Raw genomic sequence first — 27,077 nt, 5'->3', positions numbered from 1 at the left:
CTGTTTAGAGCTCTCTAGTGTCATGGTGCTCAGATAGTGTCCTGTAGGATGGCTTCTGCAGGGTCTCACAGCGGTAGGTGCTTGGTTTTCTTCTTCAGGAAAAGAAAGAGGTTTTAAACCTTTTGTTTTGTTTTGTTTTGCTTGTATTGATTTTTGAGGGTGAGCACTATAAAATTGCTGGTACACAGACATTTTTGTTGTAAGGAGGAGTTTCACTCCCTGTGTTTCACCCTAAGACAAAGCATTCTTTTGAACACTTTCTGTAACCCTTCATGCTAATCTAAGACACACGTGTAGGAAGAATTATGAGACTTGTCTATCATCACAGGGCATTTGTGTTCAGATAAACCCAAACATTGAAGGCCTGTTTGCTCCATACAAACCATAACAAGATCTTTTGATTTGATTGAATCACAGAATTTCCTATCTGGTCCTTGTAATGGTAACGTGTTAGTGAAAATCTTCATAATCTTATATTTTTGGTTATGAGCCTAGCCTTTAACGGCTGAGCCATCGAGGGAAAGAGAGCCTGTGGGAGCGGGAGATCCCAGCTGGATCAAGAACAGAGAGGGAGAACAAGGAATAGGAGACCATGGTAAATGAAGACTACATGAGAAAAGGAAGAAACAAAGTGCTAGAGAGGCCCACAGAAATCCACAAAGATAACCCCACAATAGACTGCTGGCAATGGTCGAGAGACAGTCGGAACTGACCTACTCTGGTGATGGGATGGCCAAACACCCTAATAGTTGTGCCAGAAACCCCATCCAACGACTGAGGGATCTGGATGCAGAGATCCACGGCTAGGCCCCAGGAGTCTAATTAGCGAGAAAGAGGAGGGTTTATATGAGTGAGAATTGTTGAAACCAAGATTGGATAAAGCACAGGGACAAATAGCCAAATGAATGGAAACACATGAACTATGAACCAAAGGTTGAGGGGCCCCCAACTGGATCAGGACCTCTGAATAGGTGAGATAGTTGATTAACTTGATCTGTTTGGGAGGCATCTAGGCAGTGGTACCAGGTCCTGTGCACATTGCATGAGTTGGCTGTTTGAAACCTGGGGCTTATGCAGGGACACTTGGCTCAGTCTGGGAGGAGGGGACTGGACCTGCCTGGACTGAGTCTACCAGGTTGATTTCAGTCCTCGGGGGAGGCTTTGCCCTGGAGGAGGTAGGAATGAGGGGTGGGCTGGGGGGAAGGGGAGGGGGGCAGGAGGGGGAGAACAAGGGAATCCGTGGCTGATATGTAGAACTGAATGGTATTGTAAATAAAATAAAAGGAAAAAAAAAGAAAATATTTTTTTTAAGATTTATTTATTTATTATGTATACAGCATGTATGACTGCATGCCAGAAGAGGGCACCAGATCTCATTACAGATGGTTGTGAGCCACCATGTCGTTGCTGGGGATTGAACTCAGGTCCTCTGGAAGAGCAGTCAGTGCTCTCAACCTCTGAGCCATCTCTCCAGCCCAAGAAATTCTTCATAATCTGCTCATCTTCGGTCATTGTGCTGTTGCTCTTATTGATACCTTCAGACTTTGTTGTTGTTGTTTTGAGACAGGGTTTCTCTGTGTAGTCCTGGAACTCGCTCTGTAGACCAGTCTGGCTTTGAACTCAGAGATCTGCCTGCCTCTGCCTCCTAAGTTCTGGGACTAAAGGTGTGCGCCACCACCACCCAGAGCCTTCAGACATTTACTCAGTTCCTGCTCTGTGCAAGTTGAATGAAAGTGAGAGAGAGAAAGAAAGAGAGTGAGTGAGTGTGTGAGTGTTTTCACAGTTTGGTACCTACCTGCTCTGAAGTAGTGATCATAGAGGAGAGGATCAAATGAACTGGGAACTATGTACAGTTATGTAATATGTAATATGTAATGGGTGAAACCCCAAAGTAGGGGCCAATGCCTTAGGAAGGAGAGGAAAGAGGGCCAATCAAGGAAGGTTTCTAGCTGTTGCCTACACTTAACTATATATATGTATTTCTGTGTCTATGTGAATGTATTCACATGTGTGTGGGTGCTGGCAGAAACTGGAACTGGAGTTACAAACAGCTGTGAGCTGCCCAGCATGTGTGCTGGGAACTGAACTTGGGTCCCCTGTAAAAATAAGAAATGCTCTTAATCACTGAGCCATCTCTCCAGCCCCTGCCTTGATTTCTTTTTTTATTTCTTTGTTTGTTTATTGCTTTGTTTTGAGGCAGGGTTTCTGCAGCCCAGGCTGACCTGGAACTTACTATGTAGCCCAGGATTTTTAAACATGGCAGCTCACAGCTGTTTGTAACTCTAGTTCTAGGGGATCTCACACCCTCTTCTGGTCTGCATGGGCACCAGGCCCAAAAGTTGTGTACAGACATACATGCAGGCACAATACCCATACACATAAAATAAATAACTTACAATTGTAATAAAAGTTTCTTTACATTTTTAATTTTTTTATTAAATATATGTGTGTGCCCCGTGCTGTGGTGTACATGTCAGGGTTGGGGGATGATATATGGTGTTAATAAGTCCCTTCCTCCACCTTTACCTGGGTTCTAGGAATCATAGTTGTCAGCTGGTGTAGCAAGCAGCCTTACCCACTGGGTCATCTCCCTAGCCCTTGTTGTCTTGCATTTGAAGGAAAACAAGCATTTCTGATAGAAAAGACTGGGAGAGAGCCTCTGGGCAGAGGGAGAAAGAACATGTACAGGGAACACAGCTGAATTTAGAGTCTTGAGTGTGCACTGGGAAAAGCAGGAAGCTGGCAAGTAGGGGTGGATTCAGAATGGTGCTGTTTTAGGAGCAGAGGGCTTAGACTTCAGGTTATAAGCTGTTGCAAGTACCCGAAGATATCTTCAGAGCCACCTTTAAATTGTCTCCCTGGGTGTTTGGGAGTCAGCTGCTCTCTTTTGCCAAAACTTCTTCCTTGCCAGTAATATGTTTGTTTTATTTGTTGTTTATTCACAGTTCACTGAGACCTTTTTGACTGAGAGGGACAAATTATCCAAATGGAGTGGAATTCCTCATTTGCTCCTTAAGCTGTATGCCACCAGCCACCTCCACAGTGACTTCAATGAGTGCCAAAACATTCTCAAGGTAACTCATAGAGAGAGGCCTTAGAAAGGCTGCTCAGATCTCCAGATGTCTCAAACTGTTGCCCTTTTAAAAATAGCCTGTTTTTGTGTGAGCTACTGTAGAAGTGGAGAAGTCCAGCAGCATTGAAAGAAGAAAATAATCATTAGTTATTTCATCTCCAGAGTCAATCAAGGTGTGTGTCGCTCTGGGAAGCTGTTGAAGCAGTGCTTCCTTAGTTTGGGAGGTCAGCACTGTGCCTCACCCCCACCTCCTGTGGTGCTGTGAAGGAGCCCAGGGCCTTGCAGATGCTAGTCAGAACTGTACTCTGAGCCCCTACCCCCATCCCTCCCCTTACATGACATTCTTTTTGAACAGAATTTTAAAGGCTCCGTGTTATTGAAGGCTCTTGGAAGGGGCTTTATGGCTGTCAATAATTATCACTAATGTAAGATTGAAGTAGATTGCTGGCTAGGTTGAGAGTATGATGACATTGTTCTAGACACGTGTACTCCGTCTTGAATACTGTCTCAGTGCTGGGCCACACACTCAGTTTCTGACTTGGGTGCTGGGTCCAAACAGGATTTAGAGAAGTAGCTGGAGCTACAGCTATAACCTGTGTAAGCCTGTGGTCATAAAAAAAAACTGAACACGGGGCTGGAGGGATGGCTCAGCGGTTAAGAGCACTGACTGCTCTTCCAGAGGTCCTGAGTTCAATTCCCAGCAACCACATGGTGGCTCACAACCATCTGTAATGAGATCTGGTGCCCTCTTCTGGCCTGCAAGCATGCATGTAGACAGAATACTGTATTATGATAAATAAATAAATCTTAAAAAAAAAACAAAAAAAAAAAAACTGAACACTACAGTGCTCTTCAGAGGTAAAGTGTCGATGAGTATCCAGGTGTATTCTAAACATGCTTATTAAATAAACCTAGTTTTCCCTTTATGAAGAGATATTACCTGTTCTTCATCTTTTCACAGTCTTATTGAGAGAAGTAATATAGCTCCTCTGTGTGCCTTAAAATGTTTTGCAAGGTGAGTGTGCTGCTGACCACTCAGTCCCAGCATTTGGGAGGCCAGAGGCAGGTAGATCCCTGTGAATACAAGGCTATCCTTTACTACACGGTTCCAGGACAGTCAAGGTTACATAGTGAGTGCCTGTCTCTCAAAACTAAGGTGCTTTCCAAAAACCTTGTTACATTTAATTCCTACCAAGTCTCTAAGTTACAGAATTGAGGTGAAATTGAAGGCTTGGGAATTTAATACCAGATGATCTTGACTTTATTCACTCTGTGAATACATACTTGAAAATTGCTGTGTAAAGCAGTGTACTGTGAGATTCTTTTCTTTCTGTTAGCTGTGTTTTATGAACAAAGGATGCCATGCCCCTCCCAAAGTTTGAAAACCACTGCCTGTACCTGCCATGCTGAATACCTCCTTTGCTTTGAGACTTAGAGGAGGAAACAAGCAAGAATCTATTCCAGCTTGTCTTCAAGGAACACCAATTTAGCTTAGGAAAGGAAACCCTGGGTTTGTAAATAGTTGCAAAGTAAAGTGCTAAATGTCACCAGTGACTTAGAGATCCTTTGGGTGGCTGTAGAAGATCATCAGAATGCCTTTAACTTGGAGAAGTCACTGAGGACTTCCTTCAGGAGGTCACAGTCCAGCAGAGATTTGGTTATGGCTGCAGAACCAGTTGTTCTTAAAAACCTAGTAACTTCAAGTAGCAGCCACTGTCTTCTCTCAGCAGTGCTCAGTAAACCAGAAGTTTGTCTGCTTCCTGTGTATTTACTGTAGGGCCTAAAGCTGTTTAGAATGTCCAAAATGGCCTCACTAGTGCCTGGAGGGTTGTTGGTGGAAGTGAGCTAAGGCTACGTGGTCTGGCCTTCCCCCGGGGGCTGCCGACTTCTCACAACATGACAGCAAGGCTCTACAGTAGCAAAAGCCAACTCCGTTGTAAGGCCTTTGAAAGGCTTATGTCTAAGTGTACGGTGTCGCTTCTTTCCATTCTGTTCATTGAAATAGTCACACCAACCAGATTCATGGGAAAAGAACTCCAAGGGTCCTGAATACTTCATTGAGGGCTAGCCTTGTGCTCAGGGGGTTTCAGTTTATGACTAAAATGCATATTTTAGTGATGAATTTTAGATATTTAGTTATTTCTGGTCTGTGTTAAATTCTAAAACGGAATCTGTCCATACTTTTTTTGAACCAGGAGATTTCCCCTCTTCTCTCCATGGAAGCAATGGCATTTGTAACTGAAGATAGGAAACTTACTCAAGAAGCTACGTATCCAAATACATATATTTTTGACTTGTTTGGAGGTGTTGATGTAAGTAGCTATTTAATACTATTAATCATTTGAGAATTTAAAATTAAAAGATCTAAAACATTTCAGATCTTTTAATTTTAAAAACATTTATTTTGCGTGTGTGTGTGTGTGTGTGTGTGTGTGTGTGTGTGTGTGTGTGTGTGTGTGTGTATTTCTTCCACCACATGAATTAAACTGTGAATTAAACTCAGGTCATCGGGCTTGGTGGCTTGTGCCTTACCCTGCTGAGCCACCTCTCTGGTCTGAGTTTTAACTTTGAGATCAATGGCATTTTCTTACATGGAATCACTATAGTGTTTGCTTGGGAGGAATTTTTGTGAAGTGCTAATATAACCACCTTTTAAAAAGTAAAGGTGTGTTTCCCGGTGTCCCTTCCTGAGGAGCTGTTGTGATCACTAGTCCTCACGTGCCTCAGAGATGCTCTGCTTGTTTGCACGTGCATGTGTCAATGCTCCCCATCTCCAGCTTAGTTTCCTTTCTCCCACATGCACTGGCAGGTTATTCTCTTCTACTTTGCTTTTTTTCCATGTGACTTACTAAGTGGGTACAGTTTCATTTCTGTATACCTAAATCTGCTATACTTTAAATATCTAATTAATACTTCCTGATGTAAATTGTACCATGGTTTATTTGCTCAGGCCCCAGTTGAACATTTAATTTTTCCACATCTTTTTTATTACAAACAAGATTGCAGAAGGTTGTTTTTTGTTTTTTTTTTTAACAGACTTTTGGAGCCAAAGCATGTATATCTTTTATTTATTAATCTGCAGTTTATACCAATCAAATTTAAATCCTAGGAACAACGTATAAGCATGTCTTTTTACCCATAGCATTACAAACATGCTGTATATGTGTGTATTTTAAAAAATTATTTCTGTTATTTTTGAAGTTATAATGTAATTATATCATTTCTCCCTTATGTGTATTTTTTAGGGTTGGGGATTTAGCTCAGTGGTAGAGTGCTTGCGCAAGCACAAGGTCCTGGGTTCGGTCCTCAGCTCTGGAAAAACAAAAACAAAAAACAAAAACCTTATTTGATGTGTATTTTTTAAAGATTTATTTTCATTTCTATATATTAAGTGTTAATGTGTATGCCTGCATGAATTCCTGTGCACCATGTGTGTTCAGTTGCCTGCAGAGGCCAGAAGAGAGTGGAAGATCCCCAGAACTGGAGTTGTAGATGGTTGTGAGCTGCCACATGGATGCTGAGAATCCAGCCTGGGTCTTCTGCAAGCGCATCATGTGTTCTTAATTTCTTAGCCATCTGTCTACCTCTTGTATATATTCGTTCTGTGGACTTTGTTATAAAAGTCGAGTCTTGATACAGAAGAGCACACTGGTAATTACCACAAAATGAATTCCCTTTGTCCTGCTGCTCAAATAAAGAAAGAGAACATGCCAGCACCTAGGAGCCTTTCCCCCTTTATGTTTCAAGTCTTTACTAAGCAGATACAAGGAAAGGAAAGGGAAAAAGTACATTTCTCTATAACTTTTTTTTAAAACGAGTTTATTGAGATACAGCTCACATGCCGTACAGTTAACTGTAGCAGAAAGTTTTCCTGGTCCTGTCTGGCTCCTGCGGCCCCATGGTCTGCAGCTGCTCAGACCCAAGCAAACACATGAAGGCTTATGTTAATTAAAACTGCTCAGCCATTAGCTCAGGCCTACCACTGACTAGCTCACTGGCTAGCTGACTGGCTTTACCCGTGTGCCATTACATGTTGCTCCCTGGTGTCTCCTGACTCAGCTTTCCTCTTCCCAGAATTCTCCTTGTCTACTTATCCCACCTATACTTCCTGCCTGGCTGCTGGCCAGTCAGTGTTTTATTAAACCAGTGTTCAAAAGCATTATCTCACAGCAGTTAACCGATTTCAAGTATACAGTTCATTGTTTCTTCACTTTTTGGCTAAGGTCGAGTGTAGTGTGTATAGTTGATTATATTTAGAGGCATCACCACAGTCAGTTTTAGAATATTTTCATTATACTCCTAAAGAAACTCCATGTATTAGCTGTTACTCCCCTGCTGCAAATCCTCCCCCTGGCAACCACTGATGTCCCTTTTGGCTCTATAGTTATTTCTTGTAAGTGGAATTATGTAATACACGGTCTTTTGTGATTGGCTTTTTTGACGTAGCACAATGCTTTCATGCTTCATGTCGAAGCATGCATAAATACTCCTTTTCATATAGCCAACTGATACTACACTGTATGGATGTATAGCACATTTTGTGTATCTATGCCTGCTAATAGGCAATGGCCTGTAATGAAGACTATGGCTTATAACAGTTTTGAACAAGTTTCTGTATAGACACCTGCTTTCCTTTCTTTAGGTGTATACTAGGAGTGAAATGGCTGGGTCACATGATAACTTGGTGTAATTTTTTTGAGGGAACTGGCTGACTATTCTCCAAAGACGCTGCACCATTTCATGCTCCTGTCAGTGGTGCCTGTCCTAGAACTTGCTCTGTGGACCAGGCTGGCCTTGAGCTCACAGAGCTCTGCCTGGCTCTGCCTCCCTAGTGCTGGGATTAAAGGTGTGCGCCACCACCTCCCCGTTCTGATTTTACCAATACTTTTATTATCTGTCATTTCTGTTACTCCCATTCCAGTGACAGTGAAGTGCTTCATAGTGACTTGGATTTGCATTTTCCTGATGGCCAGTGATGTTGACAGTCTCCCATGTGTTTGTCATTTGCTTCTCTTTAAAGGACTGTTATCTCCTATTCCCATTTTCAAATTGGGTTTTTTCTTTTTTGTTATTAAGATGTAAGTTCTTTATGTATTTTCTCCATAGTTTTAAATTTTTTTAGCTGGGTGGTGGTGGCACACGCCTTTAATCCCAGCACTTGGGAAGCAGAGGCAGATAGATCTCTCTGTGAGTCTGAGCCAGCCTGGTCTCCAGAGCGAGATCCAGGACAACCAAGGTTACACAAAGAAACTCTGCCTCAAAAAACCAAAATAATAATAATAATAATAATATAATAAGCCAGGTGTGGTGGTACATGCCTTTAATCCCAACACTCAGGAGGCAGAGGCAGGCAGATCTCTGTTAGTTCAAGGCCATCCTGGTCTACAAAATGAGTTCCAGGACAGCCAGGGTTGCTAACCAGGGAAATCCTGTCTCAAAATAATAATAATAATAATAATAATAATAATTTAATAGTAATAAAAATTACTGTGAGTGAAATTGGATATTTTCATGTATTTGTAATTCCTTTTCTTTCAGTTATCTGTTAATAGCTATTTTTTTAATTTGGTTATCAGCCCATTCATTTATTTATTAATTCATTAAAGCTTATGTGTATGTGTGAATGCCAGCATCTATGTAAGTGCACCATATGGGTGTCTGGTACCTGTGGGGTCCAGAATAGTGTGTCAGGTCCTCTGGAGCTGCCATGTGAGTGCTGGGAAGCAAACCTTTGTTTTTTGGGTTATTAAGACAAGGTGACCTGTTGCCCAAGTTAGTCTCCAATTTGCCATATAGCCGAGGATGGCCTTGAATCACTGATCTTCCTGCCTCTACCTTCTAAGTACTGGTTATTTAGAAGTACTGGTTACAGGTGGGTATGACTCTCCTAACTTAAAACTTTGCCTTAAAAAAATGCCATTTTCTTCTTCTTTTTTTTTTTAAATCCCTGAGACAGTATCTTGTTAAGTTGCTCAAATTGGTCTTATACTAGCTCTGTAACTCAACTTGGCCTTGAATTTTCAATCTTCCTGCCTCCCAAATAGCTATGGTTATGTTCCTAGGCCACTATGCCTGGCCACAATGGAATTTATTGTGAATGTAAAGATTGTTCCGTCTTTCTCACGCCTGGCCTTCCCATTCTCCCCCTTCCTCCCTCCTTCCTGATAGAACTGCACTCTGGCATGGGCTAGCTGGGCAGGAGCTCCCCACTAGCACTCCGACCCCAGCCCCGCTGTTCCTCCACTGTTGCTCAGCATTCCTTGTTAGTCAGGGTCTGTGACCCTGTAGCCTTGACTTACTCAGACCTCTACTTCTGAATTGCTCATTAAGAATTGTATATAGGAGGAGCTGAAGAAGCAGTTCAGAGGTTGGGATCACTGGCTACTCTTCAAAATGATCGAGTTCAATTCTGGAACCTACACGGTCGCTCACAACCATCTCTAACTCCGGTCCCAGGGTTCCAGTGCCTCTTCTGGCCTCAATGAGCCTGCTTGCATGCAGTGTACATACAGGCAGAATACTCATACACATGGAAACAGCAAAAACGGAAAACAAAGAAATGTGTGTCAGAGACTAGGGAGATGGCTCAGTGGATCAAATCACTTGCCCTAAAAGCCTGAAGACCCGAGTTTGAGTCCCCAGAATCTATACAACAGCCGGACACTTAGCAGGAGCATCGGAAATCCCGAGTCTGGGTCAAATGAAGTATGTCTGATGGTCAGGTGTAGCCATGCTTGGCATTCAAGACCTCTTTCTTACTCATTGACCTCAGCTTGTATTCCCACTGAGCTTGTTTTAGAAAAGTATATGGTGCAGCTGAGCATCTTACATCTCGAGAGCTCAGGAGATTGTGAAAAGTATTGACTGATACCCAGGAACTACATAGTGGAAGAAGAGAACTGATTACCACAAGTGTCCTCTGACTTCTACAGATGCCAGGGCACCTGTGTGCCCACCCCCTAAAATGATTAAACTTTTTAGTGTGTGGAAGGAGGACTGAGGCTGGGCAGCAGGTTGACCCAGCTTAGCACTCAGCACAAGCAGAAGGCTGCCTTCAGAGCGCTCTCGTTGTCGGCCCAAGTCCCGTGACCTTTCTTGTCTCTTGCCAGTGCAGTTGCTTTAAATGCAACTGTGCAGAAAGCCAAGCCCTGTAAGTCTCCAGAAGTGACAGATGGGTACCGATGCTGAGGGTTTTCATTTTGTCAGCCACTGTCTCACGCCAAAGCCTTGGTTCTGGATATCGGAGTCACTCACCACACGTAGTCCCCCAGGAAGGATTTGGTTTCTTAAGATTTGTTGCTGGTTGGAGATAAGCAGAGGCTTTCTTAGATCCCTCAGCTGATCTCTAGTCTTAAAGGCTGCCTGTGGGCTTTAAAACAGTGAGAAGAAACAGAGACTCGGAAAATGCTATGGGGTCTTTTTTCTGCCCCTTGGCTTGAGGTGTCTCGGATGCGCTGTCCGATGTTGGCAGTGGCTGGAAAGGGCTAGGAGAACATTTTGGTTCTGTTCCAAAATTGTTCCTGATTTGACTTAAACAACAAAATACCTATTTATGGTGAATGTGTTTAAATATGCAGGCTTAGCTGTTTTGTTAGCACAGAGATTATTTTAAAATATTTAAGTAGAAAGTAGGCTGGAGGTGAACACTTATAATCCCAGTACTTGGAAGGCTGAGGCTGAAGGATCATGAGTTGGAGGTTAGCCTAGGCTACCCAGCTAGACTGTGTCTCAAAAACAACAAAAATACTGAAATAGGAAGCAACTTTATTCAAAAATTAAAGCCCTTATTACAAAAGTAAAAGCTGTTCCTTAGGGGCTGGAGAGATGACTCATGTAAGAATGTTTCTACTCTTGCAGAGGACTTAGATTCTGTGCCCAGCACCCAAATGGCAAATCACTTCTGTACCTCCAGTGCCAGAGGATGCAGTGCCCTCTTCTGGCCTTCGGGAGTTACTAACTCTAGCTGAAGTGCTGCTTTTGAACCTTACAGCCTCCTAGAACAAGAGTTTGTGACAGCTTCTTGGACCACAATGTTCATAGTAAAAATTGTTTTGTGAGTTGTGTTTTGAGTTAATTTTGAAGGTTTTTTATTTTTTTGTTTTCAGCTTCTTGTAGAAATTCTTATGAGGCCTACAATCTCTATCCGGGGACAGAAACTAAAAAGTAAGTATGTTAGGTGCCGGTCCTCATCCCAGTATGCCAGAAATATCTTCCAGTCCACTCTAGAGCTTGCTCTGTCCATCCCAAACAATACAACGCATGACATTAATTGTATATTTATTAGAAGTACCTCTAAAGAAAAAAACATGAAAACCATTGATTTAAAGAGGTGCATCTTTGTACTTTCCAATAATCACTTGGTCCAGCTTTTGTCTCCTTTGGAAATTGTTTTGTTATATGTGTAGTTATCTGAGAAAGCAAGAGATAGCCTGATAAGATCATTTTGTTGAAACAGCCTGTCAGCTCATCAGATTTTTGTTATAAAGGAGATTTATGCTCTTGTAAAAAGTTTGGTTACGTTGGATATAGTGGTACAACTCCTCTATTCCCAGCCTCTGAGGCAGAAGCAGGTGGATCTCTGTAAGTTTGAGACCAGCCTGGTCTACAGAGTGAGTTCCAGGACAGCTAGAGCCACAAAGAAAGAACTTGTCTCTAAATAAATAAACAAGGAAAAAAGTTCAATCATTGCCAGAGTCATAAATGGGGAAAAGTGTTTGCATAATTCATATTTTTTTAAGTTGGGTGATAGGTTTAGTTGTAGTATTTTTTACAGCTTACATGTGTGACAGGTACTCTTTTTAGGTTTCAGTAATTTTTTTTTTTAATTCTACCTTAAAGGTACACTTCACTCTGCCTTTAAAAGCCTGAGATTACTTCAGTTAACATCCCTGCGTGTGTATGTGTGCATGCGTGTGCATGTGTGTGTGTATGTGTGCGCGCGCAGGTGCGTGTGATATATACACATTTTAAATTTGCACCTACATCAATAGGATGTACTACTATGTGAGGCCCCATTTATGTATACATTAGTAGTTAGAGAGTTCATATTCTTTTTTGATGAGACAGGGGTGAGGAAGGCTGGCTGAGGATGACCTTTAATTCCCGATCCTCCTGCTTCCACCATCCAAGTACTGGTGTTGCAGGCTTGTGTCACCTTGTCCTGTTCTCATACTCACTTTGAGTATCTGTTTTATACTCTGACAACAAGTAGCATCTTTTAATGCAGTGGTTCTCAACCTTCCTAATGCTACGACCCTTTAATGCAGTTCCTCATGTGGTGACCCCCAACCATAAGATCATTTTGTTGCTGCTTCATAACTGTAATCTTGCTACTGTTATGAATTGAATAGTCATGTAAATATCTGATATGCAACCCCTCTGAAAGGGTCACTTGACCCACCCACCCCGGCCTGTGACCCACAGGCTGAGGTCCCCTGATTTAATGGCTGGTTGGTCACTCTTGGTCTCTTCCCTCCCAGTAGACTTGTGGGTACCATGAGGAGTGGGGATTTCTCTTCCTCTTGTGCTTGTAACTCCACATTAAAATGAGCAGTGAGCAAATTCTTAATGAATGCCTGAATCTAACTCCCTTTGGAAATGGAAAGTTGAGAACTATTGGAGTAATTTTGATTCATTCTACTCTGAATTCATTAAATAAATAAACAAGGCAAAATATGTCAAATAGGTTGAGAGGTAGTAATGCGGGCCCCACATACCTACATAGTCCAAAGTAGATGAGCAGCCCATCTGTCTGGCCAGGCTAGTCTGACAGGGCCACTCATTGGGATCTTGAGAGAGATCTTGATGTTAGAGTTTATGACAGTGAGGAAATGAATGGTAACTGTTTTTCTTTTTTAAATAATTAATTTAATTTTATTTTATGTGCATTGGTATGAAGGTGTCAGATCCCCTGGAACTGGAGTTATAGGTGGTTGTGAGCTGCCATGTAGGTGCTGGGAATTGAACCCGGGTCCTCTGGAAGAGCAGCCAGTGCTCTTAACCGCTGTGCCATCTCTCCAGCCTGGAAACTGGTTTTAAAAATAAATGCAACACCAGATAAAGCATTCTGCTGTGGCTCAGACTCAGTTTTATCACCTCTGGGTTTGGAGCTCATAAAATTAAGTTCCTTTTTGTGCTGCTGCGTGTTCTGGTCATAGATAAGTGGTGAGTTCTTTTTTATTGGAATTGACAGTATATCAGACATTAGAAGCCACCGTTCCCTAATATAAATAGTTGTAACAAGAAAACCTACAACCCAGCTGCAAATCCGAGGCAGAAGTGATGTTTGTGTTTTCTCCTAGTAGGGTTTTCATGGGAATATGGAGGAAGAGTCTGCTCAGGGTTCTTACACTCCAGATACTAGTTGTTCTGATTTTGAAAATGCAGCTTGAGTCTTTTTTCTGATGGCACTGTGGTGTGGAGAGGCGCTGTGTGTTCACTTAAAGCGACACAGTCTAAGCACACACCCACCTCCCGAGTGCTGGGACTGTGGCACACAACACGCACCCAGCCAGAAGTGTGCTAATGTGACACCGTGTTTTCTGTGAGAATAATAATGCTGCTCCTTCCCTTTCAGTAAGTGATGAGATGTCGAAGGACTGCTTGAGCATCCTGTATAATACCTGTGTCTGTGTGAGTATTTCTGCTGTTACAGTACCCATTTATACCCTACTTTATCTTCACTGGTGAGGCAAGAATGTTTGAGTGGGATAGCAGACATGAGAGCTGTCTTCAGCTATTTAAGGGAATTGCTCTTATTTTCCGTGTGCCTAAGAATCAGGACCAGCAGGTATTAATAATGGAGAGGTAGAATTTTGTAGCACTTAATTAGAGTTAAAACTGCCTCAACAGGCTCCAAACCCCATAGCCAGTACCCCCTCCCCTCAGGTGTCCAAGCAGGGACTGACCACTACTTGTTGAAGGGTGACAAGTGTTGGCAGAGTGTCCATGTCCTGTAAGATAACCTTTAACTCCATTCTGCCTGTTCCTTCATTTTCCTACTGGAAAACAAAAGCCAGAGGTCCTACCCACATATTGACTAGGACAGTCTGCAGGCTTGACCACTGTGTCAAGAAGAATGGCGAATAAAGGCAGAGCTGAGCACTTACTGTTGGAAGTTGGTTTTTGTGCCCTGAGCCTGGTCCACAGAGTGTTTGCCATCAAACTGACGTCACAGGACTGTCGTGAGAAAGCAGTGAACTCATGGGTGTGAATGCACGCCGCCGTAAGCAGTGTGTAAATGTTGGTTGTTAAAGGCTAAGTGCTGACTTTGGGACTTAAGGTAGATTTACTTGTCACGGTGCACAGCAGAGCATGCTAAGTGCCACCTGTCATGGAAGCAAAGGAAGCCCTTGGCTCTGTTTCTTGTCTTCTTCTAAAGAAGACTGCAGGCAGTATGCTGAGAGCACAGACTGAGAAGTAGATGAGGCCAGCACAGATAGCACAGGTGCTGTGTACACCGGTGTCTGCGATGCTTACGAGCCTTGGATTATAATGCCAGCTGTGTGGTTATTATACATTTCCTTAGAGCCCCTTTTTTTGAAACAAGAAAAATAATTATCTTGACACTGTATTTTATTTAACACATCTGGTAAGAATATTATCATTCCAATTAGTTTTTAAGATATTTTACTTTTTCTGTACCAGTCCTTCAGGATCAGTGTGTCTCACATCTGCAGTGTGTCTCAGCTAGGATGAGCTGCTTTCCAGGTGTTCAGTAGCTCAATAGCCACGTTTTTACAGCTAGTAGCCCAGAACAGCACAGGCAGGTCTATAAGACAAAAGGCTAATTGTCAAGAATGCCCAACTATCTTTGCAGCTAAAGTTCAGTAATATTAAAACAAAACAAACAAACAAACAAACAAAACAGCATGGAAGAGAGTGACTCCATAATTGTCAGGTTTACTATAAGATGTTTTTAAATTGTGACCTAATATCAATCAGAGACAGTCTAGGAAAACGGTTCAGTTTTAAAAACTTAAGGCTGCAGAAATGGCTCATCTGGTAAAGTGCTTCCCACACAAATTTGATCCCATGTAACAAAGGAGACGTGGCGGCCAATGCCTGTAATTGCGGTGCTGAGAGGGCAGAAGCAGATGGGTACCCAGGCCTCATTGACCAGCCAGCCTAGATTGCTTGATGAATTCTAGGCCAGTGAGAGACTCAGCGCATTTTTATCTATCTCTTCATTTTGAAGATTAAATTCGATTAACACATTTATCTCACTGATTATGAACTTTTCTAAATTTGGAGTACCCACTCACCAGTTTAAAATCCAAACTCTTGAACAGGACTTTGAGGTGATTTGCCAGCTAGTCCTTTTATTCCTTCATTACCCCTTGTTTTTATTCTAGCCTTTAAATGTCTCCATGAGCTAGGTCTGCTGTAGATAGCAGAGGTGTGAAAATAGAGTACCTGTTACATCACAGTCAGTGGATGGAGGGTCACGTTTGGTGAAGGATGTGGACAGGTGTAGACCAGGTGCTTTGAGACTTCAGAGTAAAGAGAGTGCCTGTGTTTAGAGTAGACGATTTTACAGAGAAGGAATCACCTGATGAGTTGGTAGGCTTGCTTGCCTGTTCCTATCTTTGGCAATAATTTATGGACAACAAAAGCATGTTATATGGTAATTTAATATATATGTATATATACATATACTTAAGTGAGTGCATGTGTGTAGAAGTCAGAGAACAGCTTGTAGGGAGTAATTCTTGCCTTCTATTGGGTGGGTTCAAGGATCAAATTCAGGTTTGTTGAGTTGGTGACAAGTGCCTTTACCCATCAAGATACTTTGCTGGCCCCAAAGCATATTCTTGACTAAAGAAAATTGCACCCATAGATAAGATACAGAGAGTAAATCCCATGTGGTCCATTAAACAGATTAATTACCAGAATCTGCTATAAATAATTTCAGACTTTTGTATGCTGCTTTATGTAGAAGCCACATTTCATGGCAAGCTTTTTTATTCTACAAAAGGAAAAAAGAGGTGGGGTGGCAGTGGCGCACACCTTTAATCCCAGCACTCGGAGGCAGAGCCAGGCAGATCTCTGTGAGTTTGAGGCCAGCCTGGTCTACAGAACTACACAAAGAAACCCTGTCTCGAGAAACCAAAAAAGTCTACCAGCAGACACTCATCTTGTTCCGGTTTAATGGTTGTGACAGATAGGGACTTTGTGGGTAGTGTGTCCTTTAAGGGAGGAACAAAGAGGTAAAGTAGGAATCCCTGTGTACTTCAGTGTTAACAGCATGTCACTCAGCCTGACCTGACCTGAGGTAAGCTTCTGGGGGATTGTCCCTGACAGATACTGTGCGCCTGTTTGAAGGACCTTTGAGTATCAGTCAGAAGAATGAGTTCATTGATAGCAGAGGAAACTAAGCCTGTTGGTTACTTCAAGATCACTCTGGCTCCAGGATAGTGGCTAGACAAGAGCATTTACTGCACTCTCACTGGAATCCTCCCGGACTCTTGAGATAGCCGTGTACAGGTGAAGAAATGGAGATCCAAAGGTCAGCAGTGATTGCTCAGGGTCACCTCGATGGAATTAGAATTTAGTTTCGACCCTCGAAAGTCACACTTTAGACAGCAAGTACGTTCCGATTGAGACTCTTCTGATGGAGACTGGCCTGCAGAAGCCCTGCACAGCCCCCTTAGGAAGCAGCATCACCTGCGCATCACAAGTGTGTAGCTTGATGGTGTTCTAGGTGGGATTAATTGCTCACATTAGTCAAAGGGCTTTTGTCAGATGATACTGGTTGGCTCTCTAAAGGGAGCCATTAGGGGCTTAGACCTTATGAGCTAGCTGAAGCTGTTCATGGCCTCCTGTGTTTTTCTCATTCCTAGCTCCAAAGTGGGTTTCTTGTCATGTATTCCCCGAGGTACTCTTGACTTCCTCTATTGATTGGCTCATGCGAGTGTTTCAGGAAGGGCTTGCTGTCTGCGTCTGGACTAGTGCCTTGCTCTTCGTGTTCGTGTTGTGGTCTCAAGCTAGTCTGCCTCTTCTCCTTTCCCTGTGACAGACGGAAGGAGTGACAAAGCGTCTGGCCGAGAAGAATGACTTTGTGATCTTCCTGTTTACACTGATGACAAGTAAGAAAACGTTCTTACAGACGGCAACACTCATCGAAGACATCCTGGGGGTGAAGAAGGTGAGCTGCCGTCTCCGCGGTGGGCGCGTGTCTCAGGCCTGCACTGTCGAGCCTGGCTAACGACTAGCCAGGGCTCCTTTCAAAGAAGCTCTGCCCTCCCCAGTGTGCCTTTCTTTGTTCTTAGATAGGTTCAGATATAAAACTAGGTCGTGTTCCTTGTGCCCATGGGCCTGTATGGCTGTGAGACATAAGTACAAATATAAATGGAGGTCAGAGTGTGAAACAAAGCTTCACATCGGTTTGGTGAATGTTTAGTGTTTCTGGCTAAGATAAATTGCTTCTCACTAACTGTAGTGGTACGAGCTCTTCACATGCTTTTCTCACGAAGCGGCGTTCTGTGTTTGAACTGCTGTGAAGCCTTTGGCCACTGGTTTGTTCCCTCTGGTGGTAATAGTGGCCTTTGCTCTATATTTTCCTGTCAACCTTCAGTTGGTTGATTGCTTTGAACATGAGATCTCAGTATAAGCACTGAAACCCTGCATTCTTTTGCCTTTCTTTCTTTCTTTCTTTCTTTCTTTCTTTCTTTCTTTCTTTCTTTCTTTCTTTCTTTCTTTCTTTCTCTCTCTCTCTCTCTCTCTCTCTCTCTCTCTCTCTCTCTCTCTCTCTCTCTCTCTCTCTCCTCCCTCCCTCCCTCCCTCCCTCCCTCCCTCCCTCCCTTCCTCTTTCTTTTTCTTTTTCTTTTGTTGTTTTTGAGACAAGGTTTCTCTGTGTAGCCCTGGCTGTCCTGGAATTCACTCTGTAGGCTAGGGTGGTTTCAAACTCACAAAGATCCTCCTGCCTCTGCCTCCCAAGTGTTGGAATTAAAAGTGTGTGCCACTACTGCCTAGATTTTTTTTCCCTGGAACTAGGAATTGTACTTAGAGGCTTGTACATTCTAGGCAAGTGTTCTCTCACTGAACTATCACCCTGTGTGTAGCTCATCACATAGTTGAGGTTATCTGGGCAAGAGTGAGACTTTGTCTTAAAAAACAGCAACAAAAGGATGAAAACATTAAAGTTTTCTCATCAGAAACTCATTGACTTCCAAAAACACACCCATCTACACTATGCTGGACTTTCGGTATAATGCTTGTTAGGACCTGGCGTTTACTTCCTCAGTCCTCTGCACGCCTCACTGCTGCTGGTTGGCAGACTTCTTCTCATTGCTATAAAGTCTCCTTGAGGTTGCTGTTGCAGAAAAGAGGGTGCCACACACACTGTCACCTAGCTGTCACTTCTGCTTTCTGTGGGCCTTGCCTGTTATTGCCCCGCAGAAGCATCACAAGTGGCTCATTGTCTGTAGGAACACATTCGCAGTGTGTCCAGGCCCCAGACAGTCCCTTTGTGCTCTTTGATCAAATGCCTTTGTTATTTCCCAAGAATCGTGTGCTCAGTCCAGTGTGTGAGATCGACTGTCAGTGCAGGAATTGCACGCTCCCTGGCAGGCTCAGAGTAGGGTCAGTGATTGCTCCTTCCCAGCTTTGCCCACCTGGTTCCTCATGCCTTCTTATTTCTATCTGTGTTATCCAAACTGGTGGTAGGTTCTTCTACACTTTGTTGGTGCCTTGATAAAATGTGTGACACTAAAGTGGAAGCTTGAGCCACTGGCTGGGAAAAGATACCTGCAATTCATGCAGCAAACAAAGGATTAGCAGTGGTGGCGCACGCCTTTAATCCCAGCACTCAGGAGGCAGAGGCAGGCGGATCTCTGTGAGTTCGAGGCCAGCCTGGTCTGCAGAGTGGGATCCAGGACAAGTACCAAAACTACACAGAGAAACCCTGTCTTGAAAAACAAAACAAACAAAATCCCAAAGGATTAATATTCAGAATTCATCAAAAATTCCTGCAAATCATCATGAAAAAGACAAATAACCTAGTTAATAAATGAGCAATATTATGAACAGACATTTCACAAAGGAGAAACAGATGAGCTGTAAGTAGATGTTTGTGTTCATTGATAAGTCAGGAAATACAGCTCTTACACTGTGTGAGGTGCAAGAGCAGATCCTAATGAATGTAGAGTGGAAATTCTTCCTATGGAATGGACTTGTCCAGTGTTTTACTTTGTACTTGAACGAAGACATGCTGTGTGCATGGTACCTGGGAATACTGCCCAAGGGCTGGGGCCTCAGGGTTTACTGTGGGGGAGCTGTATGTGACTTGGGCCTCAGCACACTTGTAGGTCAGTGATTCTTAGAAATGAAAACATATAGCCAGAGAGATGGCCTAACAGGTATAGGCACCTGCCACCAAGCCTGACAACCTGAGTTCAGTCTCTGGGAACATGTAGTGGAAGGAGAGAACCAGTGGCTGTGAGTTGTCCTCTGACCTCCTTTTGTGCTGTGGCACACACCCATCAATAGATACACACACATAACATATATACCCACATGCACGCTGTTGTGGGCTCTTTGTACCCTGTGTGAAGGTGTATTGCTGTGACTGGCGTAATAAAAAGCTGAACGACCAATAGCTAGGCAGGAGGTACAGGCAGGACTTCTGGGCAGAGAGAGGTAATAGGAAGAAGAGTCTAGTCATGCAAGAGAGAGGGAAAGTGAGGAGACACAGAGGAAGCAAGGTAAGTGGTGTGTGACACGTAGATTAGTAGAAATGGGTTAGTTTAAGTTATAAAAGCTAGTTAAAAACAAGCCTAAACTAAGGCCAAGCTTTCATAATTAATAAGTCTCTGTGTCATTTGTGAGCTGGCAGCCCAAAGAAAAATCCTACTACAACACTACATATATATACATATATACACACATACCACATACATATACACACATATACAAATACACATGCACACCCACCTACACACACACACACACACACACACACACACACACACACACACAATGTAATTAGAACAATATTTTAAAGGAAGTGAAAATACTAGGGGCTAGGGAAATGGCTTGGTGGAGAAACACTTGCTGTGTAACTGTGAGGACTCCCCACAGTTTGAATCCCCAACACCCACATAAAAACCAAGTGGTCAGGGTGGCCCATGTGTAATCCTAGGGATCTTGGGCAAGCTGGCTAGCTAGACAAGGCGAATAGGCAAGCTCCATGTTTCAATAAACAAGGCAGATCAAGATCCACTAAGACACCTAACATCAGCCTCTGGCCACCACAAGTGCCATACACACTTGTACACATGTGACTATGTATACACATACATGCAAAAAAAGAAATGAGAACACTAGAGTAAACCCAGAAGCTCTGTCAGCTAGAGGGAACAGATCCAAGTGTGTCATACAAGGATATTGTTGGAAGACCTTCTCCCACATGTGTATTGGGTTGCAATGGAAAACAAGTCTCACTGGTCGTTCAGAATTGGTTAGTAGCTGCTGCTCTAGGAAGACTTCTCCATGGGCATCAAGCAGCACACTTAGGGGACACTGTTTGAGAGCAGACGCTGAAAAGCAAGCCTGAGACCAGGTCTCCTCACACATTGGGATATACTGAAGCATTTGACATGACTGGTGCTGTGGGTAAAAGCACAGCTGAGGAGGGAAGTAAAAGCCAGCTGCAGAGTGTTGTAGGCTGCATGCCATTTTCATAAAATAAAACATAAAACTTTGTTTGTTTGTTTTCGAGACAGGGTTTCTCGGTGTAGTTTTGGTGCCTGTCCTGGATCAGGCTGGCCTCAAACTCACAGAGATCCGCCTGGCTCTGCCTCCTGAGTGCTGGGATTAAAGGTGTGCCTCACCTCTGCCTAGCTACATAAAACTTTCTAAGGATGAAGTAATTTCACAGCGGTGGTCACCCCCCAGAGGCAGGGATGGTAGGAAGCTCACACAGTGAGAAGCCCATTGTACTTTATAACATGTATCAAATGTTACATTGAAAAGGTAGTGAGGCTGAGTTTAATGGAGCCTTTATTCTAGGGAGGCTGAGGCAGGGGAATTAAAGGAAGTCTAAGTCCAGCCTAGGCTACAGCATGAGTTTTAAACTAGCCTAAGTTATGGTAGGATAACCCATCTCATAACCAACAGCAACAAGAAGTGGGTGTGGGACCGTGGACCTGGTTTTGGACCCACACCCTGAGTTGGACAGGGCTAGAAGGGTGGCAGAGCTGAGAGTCATACACTGAGTTAGATGGGCCTGGGGGACTGGAGCAGCTGAGTGTCTAGTGATAACAGTAGTAGCTGATGTCAGTGTGTACTGACTGGAGAGAGGACGGACAGACAACTGTTCCTAGATGCTTCCTTCTTCACAACCCCCTGTCCTTCCTCACCACGTCCAGGAATCATTTGCCTGTTGGGTGCAGTTGCTGAGCTCCTTGCCCCCAGGTGCTCCACTGTGTGCATGTACACAAGGACACCTGTAGGGGGCTCACCGCAACGTTCCTAAGTGTGCACGGAGGAGAGCAAAACACCGTGTAATAAAGCAGTGACGAAGAACTGAACTAGAGCCAGTTGTTGGAGGCTCTGTATAGATTTCAGTGTGGAATCACAAGTAAGGTCCAGTGTGTTCATCACGTGCCCAACAGTGCTGTGGCGATTAATGGAAGTATTTATGAGGACTGAAAACACAAGTTCAAAATAATGACTCCCTCCTGAAAGAGAAAGGGGATTGTAACTCTAGGACATTACAGATGCCTTTGGCTGTCTTTTAAAAGTTTTATTTCTTGCCGGGGCGGTGGTGGCGCACGCCTTTAATCCCAGCACTCGGGAGGCAGAGGCAGGCGGATCTTTGTGAGTTCGAGGCCAGCCTGGGCTACCAAGTGAGTTCCAGGAAAGGCGCAAAGCTACACAGAGAAACCCTGTCTCGAAAAAACAAAACAAACAAACAAAAAGTTTTATTTCTTTTTTAAAAATTAATCTAGGCACCGGGCAGTGATGATACATGCCTTTAATTCCAGCACTTGGGAGGCAGAGGTAGGTGGATCCCTGAGTTTGAGGCCAGCCTGGTCTACAGAGCGAGTTCTAGAACAGCTAAGGCTAAAACCCTGTCTTGAAAAAACAAAGAACAAAACGTAATCTAGGAATAGGGAACTAGTAGAGTGCTTGCCTAGCATGTGTAAAGCCCTGGGTTTGCTCCCTAGCACCATATAAACTGCATAGTGCTGCGCACCTCTAATTCCAGCACTCGATAGGTGGAAGCAGGAGAATCAGAAACTCAAGTTCATCCCTAGCTGCATAGTTTTTAAAGCTAGCCTGGGCTACCTAGACCCTATCGCAAAAAAAAAAAAAAAAAAAAAAAAAAAAAAAAAAAAAATCTATAGGGAGAATAGAGCAAAGGCAGACAGTGAGAACAGCTGTGCTTACAGGGTAAGTGTAACCTCCATACTAACTGTGAGATGGGGAGTCCTATTCTCTTACTAACTGCCTGGGAACAGTAGACACTAGGTCAAAGTAATGGGAAGGAGGAGAGATTCCAGACCCTGACTGAGGCTGCAGAGCTGGGATTTGGACCCAAGTGGTCTCACTGCTGAGCCCGGAGGAGGAATGCGAGGAGGACACATACAGCTTCTTGAGGAATTGAGCATGGGGATTGTTTATTTGTGTCTTCTATAGGAAATGATTCGGCTAGATGAAGTTCCTAATCTGAGTTCCTTAGTATCCAATTTCGATCAGCAGCAGCTTGCTAACTTCTGCCGGATTCTGGCTGTCACCATTTCAGAGATGGACACAGGGAATGACGACAAACACACGCTTCTTGCCAAAAATGCTCAGCAGAAGAAGAGCTTGAGCTTGGGACCTTCTGCAGCTGAAATCAACCAAGGTACAGAGTTCTCAACATTTCCAGGCTGTAGTGGAGATCCTTCTTCAGTCACCTGGCTCTTAATATCTCTTGGCAATCTGTGTATTAGGGCTTCTGGGGTCCATTTGGAGGATGTAAATTTTGTGTCTGTTTTTCGTTTGTTTGTTTCAGGACAAAGTTCAATAGCTTTAATCAGGTTTTTTAATGGATCTAGAAGTTCAACAAACTCACTGTCTAATTAGAATTACAAATGCTTATGTTTTAAGTTTTCTTGTAGACAGTATACACTGTGTTTTTCATGGTCACATTGTGGTAACAGAAGATCAAGACAGTTCATCAGTGAGAGGCTACTTACATTATGGAATGTTTGTATAATGAAAAATGGTAAAAAAAATGGTATAGGTTTAAAAAGAGCGATGATACATCTATAGACTGGTATAAGAAAATCTACAAAATATATTCATTATAAAAAGGGAAATATAGGTCCAGGACTGTAGCTCAGTGGTAGAGGGTGCTTGCTTAGCACAGGCCCTGCGTTCAGTCCCTAGCAGTCAAGGTAGGTGTGGAGTAAGAGGATAAAAAGGATGGGATACTTTTACCGTAAGACAGGGATGGTGAATAAAACTACATGGTAGTTTGTTTGCATACAGTATTTGTAAAGAAACTGAAGGATACAAAGAATTGTCAAGTGCTTACCTACTAGCAAGTGGGTGACAGTATTACTGAAACTTCTTACTGTATGCTTCTTGATTTAGAGCACCGAATTTGAGTTACTTAAACAAGAACAAGAACCCTCACGATTCTAATCTACTCCAGTTACTCTCTTTAGTGGTGTTGGGGGTTAAACTCAGTGCCTTCAGTATACTAAGCAAGCATGAGATGGATGAGCTACCCCCCCTCCCCCATTTTCAGATAAGGGCTCTTCAAGTTTGCCCAGGGTAGCCTTGAACTCACTATGACTCTAGGCTGGCCTCCAATTGAACCACCTACGTAGCTGAGTTGGTTTTTTGTTTTTTTTTTTAAATTATTTTTATTTTATTTTATATGTGTGTGAGTTTTACCTACATGTATGTCTATGTACCATATGTATGCCTGGTGCCTGCAGAGGCCAGAAGCGGGTGTTAGATCCCTTGCGACTGGGATTTCAGCTGGTTATGAACTACTATGAGGATGTTGGGAATTGAACCCTGGTCCTTTGGAAAAGTAGCCAGTGCTCTTACCTGCTAAGCCATATCTCCAGCCCCAGTAGCTGAGATTTTAGGACTGTGCTGCCATGCCTGGCCTTATCTTATGGCTCTCTTTTCAGCAGAAAAATAACTATTATATTGACAAAATATTCTTCCCAGAGCTGGGTGGAAGAGTGTAGATGATTTAATTGAATCATTTGCGTGTCTTTTAAGTTAGTTGTTGAGAGTTAACAGCTAGATATTAGAATTCAAGCTGTTGACACAGCTCAAATTTAATATTTGTTATTAAAATAATAAAAATGCAGTAGAAAACCATTACCATCCCAAGGTAGCATTCTCACAATGCTCTGTAAATAAAACTTTGTTTTTTAGCCATTTGGCTGGGTGCATATAAACTTATTTAAGTGAAAATAGCATTACCCATCATCTTGGGGGACTAAGATAATCTAGCTAACTGGTTTGATTGATTCCAAGGCCACTTTTCTTTTATTTGGGGTGTTGAAAAAAGAAAGTTTATATATAAAATAGCTAGGTTCACTTGCCTGCTTGTGTGGCTACTTCCTGCTGATTGGGGGGTTTGCTAGTAATCATATGGGGACACAAAGAAAATTTTGGATTATGGTCAAGTTCTGATTGGAGTAGTCTGTGAGGCTGTATCATCTCAGCTAGCCATCTCAAAATTGTCCTGAGCAGTTTGTAGTCCAAAGACGATCTTTGAGTGGTATTGTCAGCTTAATGGCATTATCATTGTCCTGATGGAATCGTTGTTGTGGGGTCCCGTCATCTTTTTGGAGACCTCAGAGTCACTCACTGTTAGGCATGGTCACAAAAATCTTTTTCCTGGGACATTTTTTCTAGATGATTTGTCCTTTTTCTTCAGATGTCTCATTTGTCCAGTGTTCTTCAGATTCCTTAGCCTTCATTCTCCTGAAAGACAAAACAAAACCCTTCCCCAACCCTAACTTTGGGGAGGTTGGTTCCCTTTTGACAAGTTATATCTAATCTAATGAAAAGCATTTGTTAGTCATATAAGTTAGTTTAAATTGAATGGTCATGCTGGTTGATGAACTATCACCTCTTCTAATTAAGAGGTCTCTCTTGTTCAAATTGAACCTTTATCAATTTTGATGGTATCCATAGCTTTTCTTCTCCTGTGGAAACAAAAGCAAAACCATGTCCCCAATGTAACACATATCCTGGTTTCCATTCTGAGGTCAGCACATCTTTAAAGCGTACAGGCTGATTTAATTTTGTAGTTTTTTCCTATTATCCAGTGTCTCTCCGCAGCTGTTGTTCCTTTCTCATTAGCACTGAGAAAATTCAAAGTTAACAGAGCATTATGTAATCTATTTCTGGGGTTTTTTGTTATCCCTTTCTGTTTATTTAGCATATCCTTTAGAGTTTGATTTGATCTTTCTATGACTGCTTGGCTTGTAGGATTATGTGGTATGCCTGTAATATGCTTTATATTGTAATAAGCAAAAAACTGTTTCATTTTACCAGAGACATGATGGAGCATTGTCAGTTTTAATTTGTACAGGTATACCCATGATGGCCATAACTTCTAGAAAATACATGATTACAGAATCAGCCTTTTTGGAAGTTGCCAATTGAAATTCTGAATAGGTATCAATGGTGTGGTATATGTATTTCAATTTTCCAAATTCTACAAAATGAAACACATCCATCTGCCAGATTTCATTCCTCTGAGTACCCTTTGGGTTATATCCTGCTGGTAGTGGAGTCTGATTGTAAAAAGAACAAGTAGGGCATTTCCTTATAATTTCCTTGGCTTGTTGCCAGGTTATGGAAAAATCCTTTCTCAAACCCTTACTATTGACATGATGTTGTTTATGAAGTTCTGAGGCCTCCAGCACATTTCCTATCAATAATTGATCAGTCTTGTCATTACCTTGTGCTAGAGGGCCTGTTAGACCTGTATAGGATCAGATGTGTGTTATATAAGGGATGATTCCTATTCCTGATTATTTCTTGTAACTGAATAAGTAACGAAGTTAATTCTGACTCATCAGGGATAAATTCAACACTTTGAATGTATAAGACCACTCTTTCTGCATAGGGTACACAATATTTCACCACAGAATTGAACTTGAGTTCTTTGGAAGACCAGCAAACATTCTTAACCATGCTCACCACCATACCCAGTTTTTTTGGTTTTTCGAGACAGGGTTTCTCTTGTGTAGCTTTGCGCCTTTCCTGGAACTCACTTGGTAGCCCAGGCTGGCCTCGAACTCACAGAGATCCGCCTGCCTCTGCCTCCCAAGTGCTGGGATTAAAGGCGTGCGCCACCACCGCCCGGCCCATACCCAGTTTTTGAAGTGTTGTTTCTATCCTGTTTTGTTCATAAGCAGCTACTGTAAATAATCAGATTATATGTCTCCATTCTTTTTTTCTGGTGTTAAGAATTAAACACAGGGCCTAATGCTATCTAGATATGCTCAGTACTGAGCTACACCCCAACCCTGCTTCTGTTCCTTAAATTTTTTTTGGGGGGGGAGATTAAATCAATATTGTTTAATAATTTTTATTTTTCTCCTTAAAACAAGTTTTTTAAAGAACTATATAAAGATATGCATCATTTTTAAAGTCTGTTATATTCTTTATGGAGTTAGCTATATGTGATCAGTTTGCTGTTGATAGACATTTAGTGATTTCTATATTACAAAAAGAACATGGTTGAATATCTGTACAGATTTTTGTGTGCATGCATGCAAATGCCAGACATCATCTATGGCTGTTCTTCCTCGGGGACTGTCCACCTTGATTTTTGAGGCAAGATCTCCCACCTGGGACCTTGTCCTCTTAGTTTTTTGTAAACTTCACTTGGCCAGGGTCAAATGGAAAGACGAACCTCAATTGAGAGAACACCTCCTTCAGGTTGCCTTTAGGCCAGTCTTTTGGGGGGTAGGGGGGCATTTTCTTGACTGCTAATTGACAGAGAAGGACTCAGAATACTGTGGTGATGCCA

At 42.7% G+C, this 27,077-nt stretch overlaps 1 protein-coding gene across 1 annotated transcript in view; it reads left to right on the top strand.

The window, feature by feature from the left end:
* The window catches only part of LOC114706549 (transient receptor potential cation channel subfamily C member 4 associated protein), a 74,050-nt gene that overhangs the window by 21,944 nt on the left and 25,029 nt on the right, over nt 1–27,077 (top strand). The window contains exons 2-7 of the mRNA XM_028888974.2: nt 2,946–3,074; nt 5,269–5,385; nt 11,179–11,236; nt 13,650–13,705; nt 17,091–17,219; nt 22,715–22,922. Of these exons, the coding sequence (XP_028744807.1) occupies nt 2,946–3,074; nt 5,269–5,385; nt 11,179–11,236; nt 13,650–13,705; nt 17,091–17,219; nt 22,715–22,922 (697 nt within the window). The remainder of the gene's footprint in view (nt 1–2,945; nt 3,075–5,268; nt 5,386–11,178; nt 11,237–13,649; nt 13,706–17,090; nt 17,220–22,714; nt 22,923–27,077) is intronic.

The sequence above is a fragment of the Peromyscus leucopus genome, chromosome 4 (assembly GCF_004664715.2).
Source record: "Peromyscus leucopus breed LL Stock chromosome 4, UCI_PerLeu_2.1, whole genome shotgun sequence".
NCBI classification, from domain to species: Eukaryota; Metazoa; Chordata; class Mammalia; order Rodentia; family Cricetidae; genus Peromyscus; species Peromyscus leucopus.
The sequence above is the reverse complement of the archived record's forward strand: the minus strand, read 5'-3'. Positions and strand labels throughout refer to the sequence as shown.